Source organism: Ursus arctos, unplaced genomic scaffold (assembly GCF_023065955.2).
Source record: "Ursus arctos isolate Adak ecotype North America unplaced genomic scaffold, UrsArc2.0 scaffold_13, whole genome shotgun sequence".
Lineage (NCBI taxonomy): Eukaryota > Metazoa > Chordata > Mammalia > Carnivora > Ursidae > Ursus > Ursus arctos.
Window position 1 is genome coordinate 9008620 of NW_026622797.1, and position 12964 is coordinate 9021583.

The 12964-nt window shown below is 49.8% G+C and overlaps 1 protein-coding gene across 1 annotated transcript in view; it reads right to left on the reverse strand.

The window, feature by feature from the left end:
* The window catches only part of TMEM181 (transmembrane protein 181), a 52521-nt gene that overhangs the window by 5947 nt on the left and 33610 nt on the right, over positions 1–12964 (reverse strand). The window contains exons 7-13 of the mRNA XM_026504662.4: positions 10544–10624; positions 8518–8617; positions 7810–7940; positions 7494–7585; positions 6322–6379; positions 3198–3300; positions 2528–2579 (exon numbers count right to left, since the gene is read on the reverse strand). Coding sequence (XP_026360447.2) covers positions 2528–2579; positions 3198–3300; positions 6322–6379; positions 7494–7585; positions 7810–7940; positions 8518–8617; positions 10544–10624 — 617 coding nt within the window. The remainder of the gene's footprint in view (positions 1–2527; positions 2580–3197; positions 3301–6321; positions 6380–7493; positions 7586–7809; positions 7941–8517; positions 8618–10543; positions 10625–12964) is intronic.

Consider the following 12964-nt stretch of genomic DNA (forward strand, 5'->3'; position numbering starts at 1 on the left):
AGATGAGGACATGGCACTGGCTTCACAGAACTCATTCCATTCACCCCGTGCACGCGGTCCATTCACTATGATTTCTGCACGGACCCATGTGTGCACACGCGCCTGCGCACGCACACGCACACACTGCCTGTGCCTCACGTGTTTGGCCTCAGACCCACGAGGGCAGCTGCTGGGGCAGAAGTAGCCAACCATGACACAGACCATGTCGCAGCCCTGCATCAGGGGCCTTCAAGCACCCCATCGGCACGTTCTCCTTCCCTTCTCGCACTGCCTTAGACCTCATTTCCCAGACCAACTCCTACCACAAATGACAAGGCCCTGAGGAAAATCTGCTTCTCCCTAGTCACACTTCCCTCCTCAGGCTCAGCCACTCTCGCAGTGAGGAAGCATGGCACCTCTGTTCAGACACCTGCCTGCAGATACACATGACAGAAGGTTCTGAGGACAGGGAGCTCCACAGCTGACGCAGCTCTCCCCTGAACAACTCCACAGCCTCCAAACCGGCACCCTGTGCTCATCTCCCCTCCCTGTGGTCCACTGTCCACAAGGATCAAGACCAATTGCTAACAAAAATGTAAACTGGAGCCCTTCACCTCCTGGCTTTGATCTCTCCCAAGGGTTCCCATCCCCGAAAATAGACTGGGACTCCTGGCGGCGTGCAGGGCCCGACCTCACCTCTCCCCCTCCCTTCACATCCTCACCTCCCGGGACATTGCTGCTCCCCCTACTCACCAAGCCTCCTGCTGTCCCCATGAGTCTCCAGGGCTCCTCCCTCAGGCCCCAGGCCAAGAGTCCCCTCCTCAGAGAGACGTCCCCTCCACTCCCTGTCTAAAGCAGAACGTCTCCTGCCCCCATCACATTTGTTTTCATTATAGGACTTACGCTATTTATCTACTTGTTTATCTCCGTCTTCCTCCATAAATCCCATGATAGGGAGGAAGCTGTTGGCCTGCTGACCAGAGCAGACACTCCATACACGCTTGTTGGACAAATAAATGAGTCCCCTTGAAACTTATATGAAGAAAGACCATAAAGGCAGAATGACTTCTAAGTCAGACTCTATGGAGCTCACTACTGGTATCCTGCTCCCAACCTGTGGACTCAGCATGAGGGTGAGGATATGTGAGGGGACGTGAAGGGTGTGTGTAGGGGGGGTGGGGGGGTGGGTGTGGGTGTGTGTGTGAGGGGGTGTGAGAGAGTATTGTGTAAGGGGGTGTTGAGAGTGTGAGGATGAGGGGGTGTTGGGTGTATGAGAGTGCTGTGAGGTGTGGTATGAGTGTGTGTGTGAGAGGGTGTGTGTGTGAAGGGGTATGTGAGTGTGTGAGAGAATTATGAGGGGGGTGAGTGTGTGAGAGAATTATGAGGGGGGTGAGTGTGTGTCAGGGGGTGTGAAAGTAAGTGTGTATATGAGGGGTGCGGGTGTTGGGAGGCGGGGTGTGTGTGGGGGGGTGTGAGAGTGTGAGGGAGTGTATGTGTGTGTGAGAGAGTGTGAAAGTGTGTGACTGGGTACGAGGGTGTGTGTGTGTGTGAGGCGAGATGTGAGAGGTGTGTGTGAGGGCTGTGTGTGTGTGTGAGGGGGGCTGTGAGAGGGTGTGTGAGGAGTGTATGTGTAAAAGGGCACAAGGGCACATGAGGGAGCACGTGTGAGACGTGAGACCGCCTGTGCACCAAGCGCTGAGGAAGGGCTGCCCACACGACATGGGCACTGCTGTTTGCAGCTGAACGCAGATGCTGAACGAAGCGCAAGCTCACGGAAGTCCACGCTGAGTTCACGTGGTGTGGTGAGCGATGAGCACGACCCGGAGGGGAAGGGACACGGGTGCCCACAGAAGGCCGCAGCTCGGGCAGCCGGGGAACCCAGAGCCACCCTGCAAAGCCGGCCTCTCAGAGTCTCCATGCGGCTCCCGCCAAGGAAAAGGGCTGGCAGCCATGTATTTGCCATCTAAACCGCCAAGAAAGAAAAGCAAGTGACTAGATTTTTCCCCTCTGGACTTGGATTTTAGCAGAAAGAGACAAACCACCACCAACCCAACAACGATCTGGCACGCATTCACAGAAACAACGTCATCCGCTAGGCCTCGGCCTCCACAGACTCCCGCCGAAGCGACCCCTCCCCTCAGGGCCACTCGCTGCAGTTCAAGGACACCCCCGGTACCGAAGTCAAATGCACAGTCCTCTCCTTGGAGCACCAAAAGGATGCCAGGTGCCAAGTACACACGCATGGCATTCTAGCTCTTGACCCCGCGCTGGGCTGTGGCCGCTCCACCTCCTGGCGCCGGCGAGCAAGCGGGAGCTCCCCCAGCGCGGGGCCGGCGGGCTCCTCACCCCCTGGTCATTCCCACAACGTGAGCTCCCCCAGCCACTGTGCACACTCAGTGCCCGCCCTGCGCAAGAGGCCCTCTGCCCTAATGAACAGATCTGGCTAGAAATGCCCTAAAATTAACTCTGTAGAAGGGGAGAAAAGATATTCATGACAGGAAAACACAAACTGTTGTTTTGCTTCTTTCAAGAAATAAAGTCTTCTTACCTAATGACGAGCACTACAAAAGTCAATGCAGTCAAAAATTTTAACCTGAGATCTGAAAGAGAAATAAATACCCCATTACACCACTTTGGAAGTAAATTACATTCTCATCTCAGGGAGCTTAAAAATAAAGACAAAAGTAAACAAAGCTTCTTGAACAAAACCCCTCCTCTGTCTGGACTTTAAGCCTGTGTGCACCTGAAGCCCAGAAGAAATGCTGTCCCACCTCCCCAGAGTCGAGGAGGGTCCCCAGAGAGACCGTGGCCATTATTACTTGGTTGTGACAGACTGAGGGAAAGGATGCTAGGAGATCAGGTGAGTTGCCCTGACTCAGGACTAGGAAAATGGCCCTTGCCACCTCCTCCACAAGATACGATTCTGGAAGGATCCAGGCACCTCCATAAGCCACACTGGCACCCAGGGCCCCAGGTGGCTTCCACCCCACAGGCCTCCCTTCAGTGCTGGCCCGAGGCACTGTCTAAAAGGCCCAGAGCACCCACTCAGCCCTGTTGTGGCTCTCCAGAGACCGAAGGCACCGGTCCCCCCTGCATGAGGGAGTGACAGGTCCCCATCCAGGTCAGGCCTCTTGCTGGGTGGACTCCAGCCACCCCTCCCACTGTGTGAGGTCAACTCCTGGCCCCCTTGCCTTGGGCAGTTGTGACGTGGCACTTACCTACATAAGGCATGTGACGTAGCTCGGAACAGGCCCGCACTATCAAGAACAGAAGGTATAAGATATACACAGCTGCCACCACCATGAAGAAAATCTTCATCCCCTAGAGCGACACAAGACGGGCAACCGAGTGAGAACGGGGCTCGATGCTCCTCCTCCCACCACCACAAGCAGGAAAGCCGCACATTTTTAACAGGAGCCTAGAATCCTGAAGGTCACTCCGTAACACAGACAAGAATGTGTTCACACCGCTGTGACTTCCTTATCTAGACTCGGCCTCTCACCCTGTCTGTGAGCACAGGTGGCGCACCTGGGGACAGCCCCAGCCCTCTCCAGTCAGATGAGCCGGAACCCAAGCTCCTTCCGTGATGCACAGAAAGCTCCTAGCACAGGGCCTGGGACGTGGCAGGTGCTCAATATACCAGTGATGGGTCTTCAGCTTTTTTCAGTTTTCTGGAGGTCTGGTTTCCAGTGTTTCCTCTAGTAACAGACCTAGGCCACTGACTGAGAAGGGGAGAGGTGACCATAACCATGGTGACGGCTGCCTTGCTCAAGTATTTCCAAATGCTGGCCAAGCGCTTTGTGTTCCTGGTCAATTCAACCTGCACAACTCTTCGGGAGAGACTGCAGTGTTACCCCTTTTGCAGAGGGAAAACAGAGGACTAGGGATGGTGGGAGGTGGGCCCCAGGAGCACAGGTGTGACCCACAGGCTGTCCAGGCAGCTGGTGCACTCGCCCAGGTACTGGCCCCATGTGACCTCAGACAAGACCACTGAACACCCCTTAGTTTCCCCACATGAAAAATGAGGACCAGACAAAAGCTCTAGTAACAGATTAGCGTGAACCTATATTATTTTACCTAAATCTGGGGAGTTATACTCAACCAACAGCCCTGTATATGATCTGTCACTGGGGTCTGCAGAATCTTCCCTGACAATGTGTCAAAGTAGCTCTTCCCTGTCCCTTCCTTTAGTGTCACGTTTTCAAGGACAAAAGGCTTCTCTGAGGCCCAGCCCGTCACACACATGGCCTCAAACCTTTCAGGGGTGTCCGGTGCCCCTCTCAGGCGCAGCCCCCATTGAGCCTGCCCTGACTCAGGTCTCCTGCATGGCTTCCTCGGCCCACTGCCCCACACAACTCTGCAGCAGTGCCTCCCTTCCCCCAGAATGCCTCCCCTCCTCTCCAGCTCCAGGTGCAGCCCCTCCCCCCAAAAGAACTTATTAAAGCATAATAAGACTAAGAAAAGAACAGAACACAAATAAAGACACCCCCTCCCCCTAGTAACTCAGGCCCACTGTCCGTAAGGGCACAGCTGGCAGGACACTGCACACTGGTCTGTACTTTCTGCTAAGCTTTTTCGCCCTCAAGAGGTCCTATATGCTTTGAGGACAAAGCTCATGGCACACTGCTCATAAGGCATACACTGAGCAACCTTCAAAACTCCTCAAACTTCTAAAGAATGGAATGGAAAGGCTACCAGTACTCCCCTGCTGAAATCTGGTTAAGAATCAGGTGCTCACACTACTTGCTAGGACATGTGTCGTTTCAACACAAGTTACATCTTTTAAGATATCATCATTCACTAAACCTCCCTCTTTCCCATAAAGAACCGCAGATTTTACCACCTCACGGGAAGCTCTGAAAGCACCCAGAGAAATGCTGGATATCACCCAAGCTCAGGATTCAACTCTGTGCCTCTGGCATTGCCCTGTTGGGAGCATGCCTCCTAGACACCTTGCAGGGCTCCCTCTGGCCCCCGGCCCCTTGCACATCCAAGCCCGGGCCCAGCAGCCAGCCCAGGAGGGGCTGCCCTGTAAGACGCCAAGGGATGCCTATAAACCTGGAGACTCGAGGGAAAGCCACACTCAGGGCTGACAGTCATTTGCGGACCTCTGTGTAAAATAAAAACACTGGACCCCTTGTTTGCAAGTACAAAGTATTCTACGTTGGTGAGAGCAGAGCATCACCCAGAGTGCTGGGCCCTGTGGCTGCCAGGCCTGCAGGCCCACACAAGCCGGCCTGGCCACTCCATTCATTTGCATGGAAACCTTTCTTGACTTTAGACAATTAAATGAACAAACATGTTTTCTTAATTGCTCAACAATACTCGTAAAATCTGACACACCTTCTGTGCCTCAACCATAAACCAAGGAATGGGAGCGACAACTTTTTTTTTTAAGTTTTTTATTTATTCATTTGAGAGAGACCCAGTGAGACCAGGAGCGGGGGGAGGGTCAGAGGGAGAGGGAGAGACAGACTCCCCGCCGAGCAGGGAGCCCTACAGTTGCGGGGCTCAATCCCAGGACCCTGGGATCACGACCCAAGCCGAAACCAAGAGTTGGATGCTTAACTGACTGTGCCACTCAGGCACCCCAAGACCTCCTTCTTTTAAAAAGAATTTTAGTGTTTATAAACAAATATACCTCTAGTCCTGGAAAACTAAGTCTGGACATTCAGCGAAATGACGTATCAGGTGAAGAATGTTCATTTCACACTAAACCACCGTCTTCTAAGCAAGGGCGATTTCTGCTGAATATTCTTTCAAACTTTTTTTTTTTAAGATTTTATTTATTTCAGCACCTAGGTGGCTCAGTCCGTGAAGCGTCTGCCTTCGGCTCAGGTCATGATGACGGAGTCCCAGGATGAAGCCCCACATCAGACTCCCTGCTCTGTGGGGAGCCTGCTTCTCCCTCTCCTTCTGCCCTTCCCCCTGCTCCTTCTCTCATTCTCTCTCTCTCTCTCTCAAATAAATAAATAAAATCTTTTTTGTTTTAGAGACAGAGAGAGCACCAGCAGGGGGGTCTGCAGAGGGAGAGGGAGAAGCAGACCCCCCACCGAGCGGTGAGCCTGATGGGGCCTCCGTCCCAGGACCCCGGGATCGTGACCTGAGCTGAAGACACACTCTTAACTGACTGAGCCACCCCAGCGCCCTGACAACTTCATTTTTAAAAGCTAATTTTCAATACTACTCACACATTTTTCCAAATTTTGCACTCATGAACCTCCTCTAGTCTCCCCTAAATAGCCAGTTACCAAGCTCATATCAGCAGCACAATTAAGTCACAAAATTCAATAAGTTTTAAAAACAGCACTTAAACCCTCAGGCATCATTAATAATCCTTACCTGAAAATTTCCTGTGTCAACTCGATACTGGTACATTGGATCGTGTAATTCATTAACTCTGAAAATACAGTATTATAAAAAAAAATCATAGATCAATAACTAGCTCACTTTTCATTGTATACTTTCATTTGGCTTTTTATAAAAACTTATTAACAGAGATGCCTGGCTGGCTCAGCCGTAGAGCGTGCAACTCTTCACCTCGGGGTCGTGAGTTCAAGCCCCACGTTGGGTGTAGAAATGAAAATAAATAAATAAACTTAAATAAAAAAATAAATAAAACTTACTAACATAAACTACTTGCTAACCAACAGTAAGATTTTTTAAAAGGAATCCTAAATTTCACATTGGAAATGCATCCAGTGCTACTAAACTGTTGGCCCACAGTTGTCTATACTGGGAAGCTGCAGTATTTTTTTGTTCCAAAAAATCCCTACACTACCTCCCCTGCAATGTCAAGAATTGTTTTCAGGCACCTTTTCAATAGCATGAATGGGCACTGCGAATAGACAAGTACACAAAGAAAGCTATGAAAGTAAATGCCAGCTTCCATGCAACTCATTTTCAAGTGAAGCTGAGGGGCTGAGGAGGCAGGGACCGGGCAGGGAGACGAGGCGGGCTGAGTGCTGTCACTGCTGGGCTGTGGAGTCAGACGTGCTGAGGGCCAAAACCACACCCCTAGAATGGAAGTCGTTTCTGCAGAAAATCCTACTCGGGTGCATTGGGCTGTGGCCACATCAAGCTTCTGCTGTGGTCCCATTTTACACAAGGACAAAACCACTAAACACCATAAGCCTTGGGAGCCAGTGCAGGGATGGGGATGCAGAGATGGGGAGTTCACGGATGCTAGCCCAAGGAGAAACTAAAGCTTCCGGTGGGGAGGGGCGAGCCAGGACCCCTGAGCGTCATTCCTACAGACAATGACGTCTTTGCCACTTTGAAAGGGAAACCTAAAACAACGTGGTCTTTTTCATTTGCGGCTGAGACCAGAACTGTGTTACCTACATGCCAGTCAGGCTAAAATAAATCCTCAGTTCAAGTCACGCTATCAAGTCTTGAAACCCTGGTGACAAATTCCTTTCCGGATGGGTTCACAAAATACAGTGACTTTGGTCTGTCCACCTTTGTCAAATGCTTTCCGTGCCTGAGGTTTCACACATAACAAAATTACTCACGTCTGCCATATTCCCAGTGTGACAGAAGCCAACCACAATAGACCCACGATGAAGAATTTAGGCAAATAGAAAGTCAAACACTTCCTTTCTCCCTAAAAATCAAAAAACGTAAGAAATAAGTTAGTAATTCTAGCAAACCATTAACCCTAGTAGATCACAGACACCCCGATCACTTCTACATCGCATGCAATCTTCTGTTGACAGAGGCTGAAGACAGATTCTCAAGGAGAAGGTGATCATAAGGACTGTCGCCAGAGCGTGGGCCGGAAGGACAGGGTCTCTGACACCCTCTACAGGGCCGAGGGTGGGTGCTCACCTGGACGCGTACCCCGTGATACACACACAGCCAGAAGAGCAGCAGGGCACACAGGAACACGGACTGAAAGAGATCGTCCAGCATGCCCGGGAACCAGCTGTTCACCAGAAAGGAGAGCGGGAAGAAGGGATCTGGAAGGCAGCAGACGGAAGGTCCTGATGGGGGCAGGCTCACCCCACCCAGCACAGGGCATCCGTCCTCTCGGGGAGGGCAGAACTCACCCTCGCCTTCTCCTCAGTCAGAGCCAAAGGGAGCTAGTGAACTAAAGGCTGTTTTGTTTTTCAAAAAACCTAAAAGCCAATGAACAGATTGCCCCAGCGATGATTACAGAGCGCCGTCTGCTCCCGCCATCCACTCCTCCCCACAGGCCTGGGAATCCCGGCGCCGCAGCTCCACAAGCAAACGCATTCTGGAGCAGGGGAAGAGGAACAGACGGCAGCGTTGGCCGCCTTCAGCCAAGTTCCAAGGTGGCTGTGTGCGCAGCCCTTCCAGGTTTTAACTACCAAAGCAATTGCTTATTCGTGGGAGCGGCCAGGCACCTGCCGCGTCCCGGCGCAGCGCGGCTCACGTGCTCTGCCGGATGCTGCTACCTGTTCCTCCAGCGGCCACCTGGTGCTTCTGGAGGCTCTGCGGCCAGAGTAGCTCTGGCACACCTTCCAGCTCGAAGCTTTCAAGGGGGAAAGCTCCAAAATGAAAATGGGCACCTACCATTGTAAAGCAGCAGCAGCGGCAAAAGAATGGACATCCACTTCTGCTCCATCCCCCAGTCTCGCATGGAAAACTTCCGGAGGGAATGTGCAAACAGGCACTGCAAGCCAAATCAGGAACTCAAGTTACTGCGTGTGCTTCCCTTGCTTAGTTACCACGTGAAGTCTTCCCAGAAGGATGGTCAGCCAAACCTCTGAGTTAACCCCTTGTGGCACTGACTGAGCCTGAGATTAGATGGTGAATCACTGGCAAGGAGCTGCTGGTAAGAGGGTCACAAGCTGTTCACCCAGAGGCAGGCAGCGGCAGGGAACACACCAGCCATAACCCCTCTGCCCCCACCCCTCCTAGCTCCCCCGGGAAAGGCAACTTCTATCAGGCCGGCCCCACGGAGCCACACAGAGGACCTCCCTGGGGACAGGGCACACGCTCCCAGCCATGTGACATCTGCAGATGGCACCAGCTTCTAAGGAGGGCACCAGGGCTCCCCAAACGAAAGGGAGTGAGGCTGATAACCATGGTCAGAGGATGCGTTTGTTTTCAAACACTCCCTCAAGCAGCTGTGTTGAGCCATGGGAGCTTCTTTAAATACTTTAAAACATTACACAATCTGTATAGAAAGACCTGGAGAGGTTGTTTTTTTTTTTTTTCTGTAATCTAACATAAGCCAATGATTTCCTAGGGAATTTAGATTTCCTAGGCTGATGGGCCATTTCTCCCAGGCTGTGAGGCTCAGGCTCATTTCTCTTAAGAACATCGTGCCCTGGGTGCCTGCCCTTTGGGTCCCAGAATGGGGCAGTAGACCCTCAGACAACAGAGACGCTTCAGGAAATGGCAAGGATTTCTGCGGGGCAACCACAAACTGCAGTTCCCCACTCAGCTTTAGTAAGTTCGTGAGGGGAAGTCCTGGGCATGGCTGGGACCGAGATCCCCAGCTCTCTGCCGATTCCACTGTCTGCCAGCGGCTGTATCCCCCCCTCCACACCCAGATCCCATGTCACCACCAACTGGCACTTTCCTCACATATCTGTCCACGACGAGCCTAGGTCCTTCTGTGTGGGTTACACTGTGAAGCACCAAGTGATCCTTGCTTGGGTGGCAGGTGGAGTGACCCCACTGCAAAGAGGGGACGTATCTTCCGAATGGCGGACCCTCCGCGTCAGCAAGGGGCAAGCAGCTGAGGGGTGGGATACCACCCCAAGGCAGGCCCCGTCTTCCTCCAGTATGTATGTGTGTATGTATTGATTCTCCTCCAGTTTTAAATTCCCATCTTCACTGACTGGGCCTCTGGGGGGTTGCTTGTGCTTCAAGGGTAAGCAAGCATCTCCCCCAAAGTCACAGGGTGCTTGCAGACACTGAACTCAGACCCCAAAGGAGCCAAAAGCTTGCACCGTCAAACCCACTCATTTGAGGCCTTCCTCCTGAAAAAGCCCAAAGACTGAAAGGTCTGGTACGATTTTCCAAATGTAAAAACTCCAGCATGTGCTGTATCTGCCTGCACAGAAAGAAGGTCGCTCAAGCAAGGCACTGTCACTGCACCGTGATGAGCATTTACTTAGAGGTCAGGGGTCTGTCATCACTATGACACCGCACAGAGGGCCTTGCTAACAGACACCACGCACTCTTTGCACTGCAGCACCCTAGCAGACATTCGGAGTATCTGGTAATATCAGGTCGGCCCAGTGGATGGAGCATCTCATCTCCCACGTGGTTCACACTTTTTTTTTTAAATTTAAATTCAGGTTAGTTAACGTGTAGTGTGATACTGGTTTTGGGAGTAGAAGTTGGTGATTCATCACTTACATACAGGACCCGTGCTCATCCCAACACGTGTCCTCCTTAATCCCCATCACCCATTCAGCCCCCCCCCCCCCACTCCTGCCTTCCCTCCAGTAAGCCTGTTTGTTCTCTAGAGTTAAGAGTCTCTTACGGTTTGCCTTCATAGTTCACACTTTGATAATCATAATTCATAAATTAACTCTGCCCTTGTTAGGATTCTGACATGGTCTGTCAGGCAAATGGGACTTACAGTGACAATGAAGGTAAGCACCACAAAGACGAATCGGAACCAAATTTCCAACTGGGAAAATGCAGGGTCATAAGTCTTCCACTAAAATGTAAAATAGGAAAATAATCTGAAAAAAAAATGCATCTAAAAGGAAATACACCAAATTATTAATAATAGTTATCTCTAGATACGATACTACAGGTAATTTTATTTTTTAATAATAATTTTTTATTATGTTATGTTAGTCATCATACAGTACATCCTTAGTTTTTGATGTAGTGTTCCATGATTCATTGTTTGCGTATAACACCCAGTGCTCCATGCAATACGTGCCCTTGTTAATACCCATCACCGGCCTATCCCAATCCTCCACCTCCCCTCCCCTCTGAAACCCTCAGTTTGTTTCCCAGAGTCCATAATCTCTCATGAGAGACTACAGGTAATTTTAAATGTTCTCTTTCCTTATGCCTTCTTACATGTTCCAAAAATTTTAACACTTAGTACATTTTATTTTTATATTAAAGAACACAGACTTTGAAAATCTTAATTACAAAAGTTGGAAATAGTTTTAAATGGTCATACTAATGATAAATGTGACAAATTATTCTGTAATCACAAGAAGAGCATTTGGCTTTTAAATCTCATATCAAAAAATCAATGCTGTCAGGGTGCCTGAGTGGCCCAGTCAGTTAAGTATCTGACTTCTGATTTTGGCTCAGGTCATGATCTCAGGGTTGTGAGACTGTGCTGAACACGGAGCCTGCTTAAGATTCCCTCTCTCCTTTTTCCTCTGCCCACCCCCACCCTCACATGTACTCTCTAAAAAAGAAAAATCAATACTGTCAATCCCTTTATTAGAAAAAGCCATGCTTTCCATTAAAAGAAACAGATTTTTAAAAGATGCAAAAATATGAGTAGGTAGGATGTTCTAAAAAAGATTAAGTGAAACATATAAATATGAATCTGACACCATAAAGTACAACGGAATTACAGGTGTCGGCTCCCATGCTGACTGTGCAGCTTCACTCCTACCAAGTATGCGCCTAACAGAGCCGAGGGTGCATGGACCACACACCGGCGGCAGGCAGAAGGCAGCCCTTCAACCTTGCTCACAAGCCACATTTCTCACCAGACCCCAGAACACTGCACTGCACTGGGCCAATGAGCCCCACTGTTTTAATGCATTCAAATCATTTGAGCAATTTGAAAAATCTACTTCAGAATAGAGTTATGGACATGAAATTTACCTAACTTACCTGAAACATTTAAAATACACACACAGGTACACATTCACACAGTGTAAGACACTACACAGGAGGCAACAAGCGACAGTAATTTCTGGCTGATGAGAGAGGTGAACCCTCTAGCTGCCCCAAGCCATGGTGGGGAGGGAGCCCAAGCAGAGAATGATGGACACACTGCTGGGAGTCCGGGGAGACAATCTACTGGCTGTGATTCAAAGGACAGAGTACTGAGAGGAGAACTGTAAGAGAGCGCTCTGGACACCTGCCAAAGGCGGTCCCCCTCATGTCTCTACCTGAACATTGATCAGGGCATGACTGTGAGTAAACCACCTGTGGCTGGGGAAAAATCCCTGGAAAGGATCACTGGCCCTCACGGAGGGCCAAGAATAGTGTGTCTGCTCCCATGGGCAGAGAGAAAAAAATGCACAAAGGGGCACTGGGTAGCATAACCCAAATGCTTTTGCCCAGTGGTGAGAAAAAAAATAGCTTTAGATTTCATGCTGCTTTGGTCCCACCTAGCAAAGGTTAAAAAGCAAGGCCTAAAAAAATCAAGCCATTTCCAAGTACCTTGAGAACATCCCAGAACGAAGTTCAAAGACATTTATAAGAATACAAAATCTAACAGCAGTAATGCCTGGCATTAAATAAAAAATACCAGACATGTAACACTGTGTGTGTCAACTACACTCAGAAAAGAAAGAAAGAAAAAAGAAAAATACCTAACATGTAAAAAAAAACCAAGAAAATCTGAACCATAACGAGGAAAAAACCGAATCAATCAAAACTGCCCCAGGAATCCCAGATGACATGGAATTAGCAAATAAGGGCAGTGAGAATATAGAAGAAAGTCTGAACACGTGAGATCGGAATCTGGAAGAGGAATGACAGTGGAACAGACATGACAGAGATGAGCAAACATGATGGAGATGTGACTAGAGACATGATTTTAAATGAACCAGAGCTAAACTGAACAGAGCATCAGCAAGCTGTGAGACAACTTCAGGTGGCCTAAGAGATGTGTATTTGACCTCTGGGGGGTGGGGGGTGGGCAAGAGGATAGAAAAAATATGTGAAGACATAATGACAGGAATCTTTCCAAATTTAATGAAAACTACGAACTCACAAATCGAAGAACTCAATGAGCCCTAAGTGAGAGAAATGAAGTAAAGTACATCAAAGAACATCAGAACCAAATTGT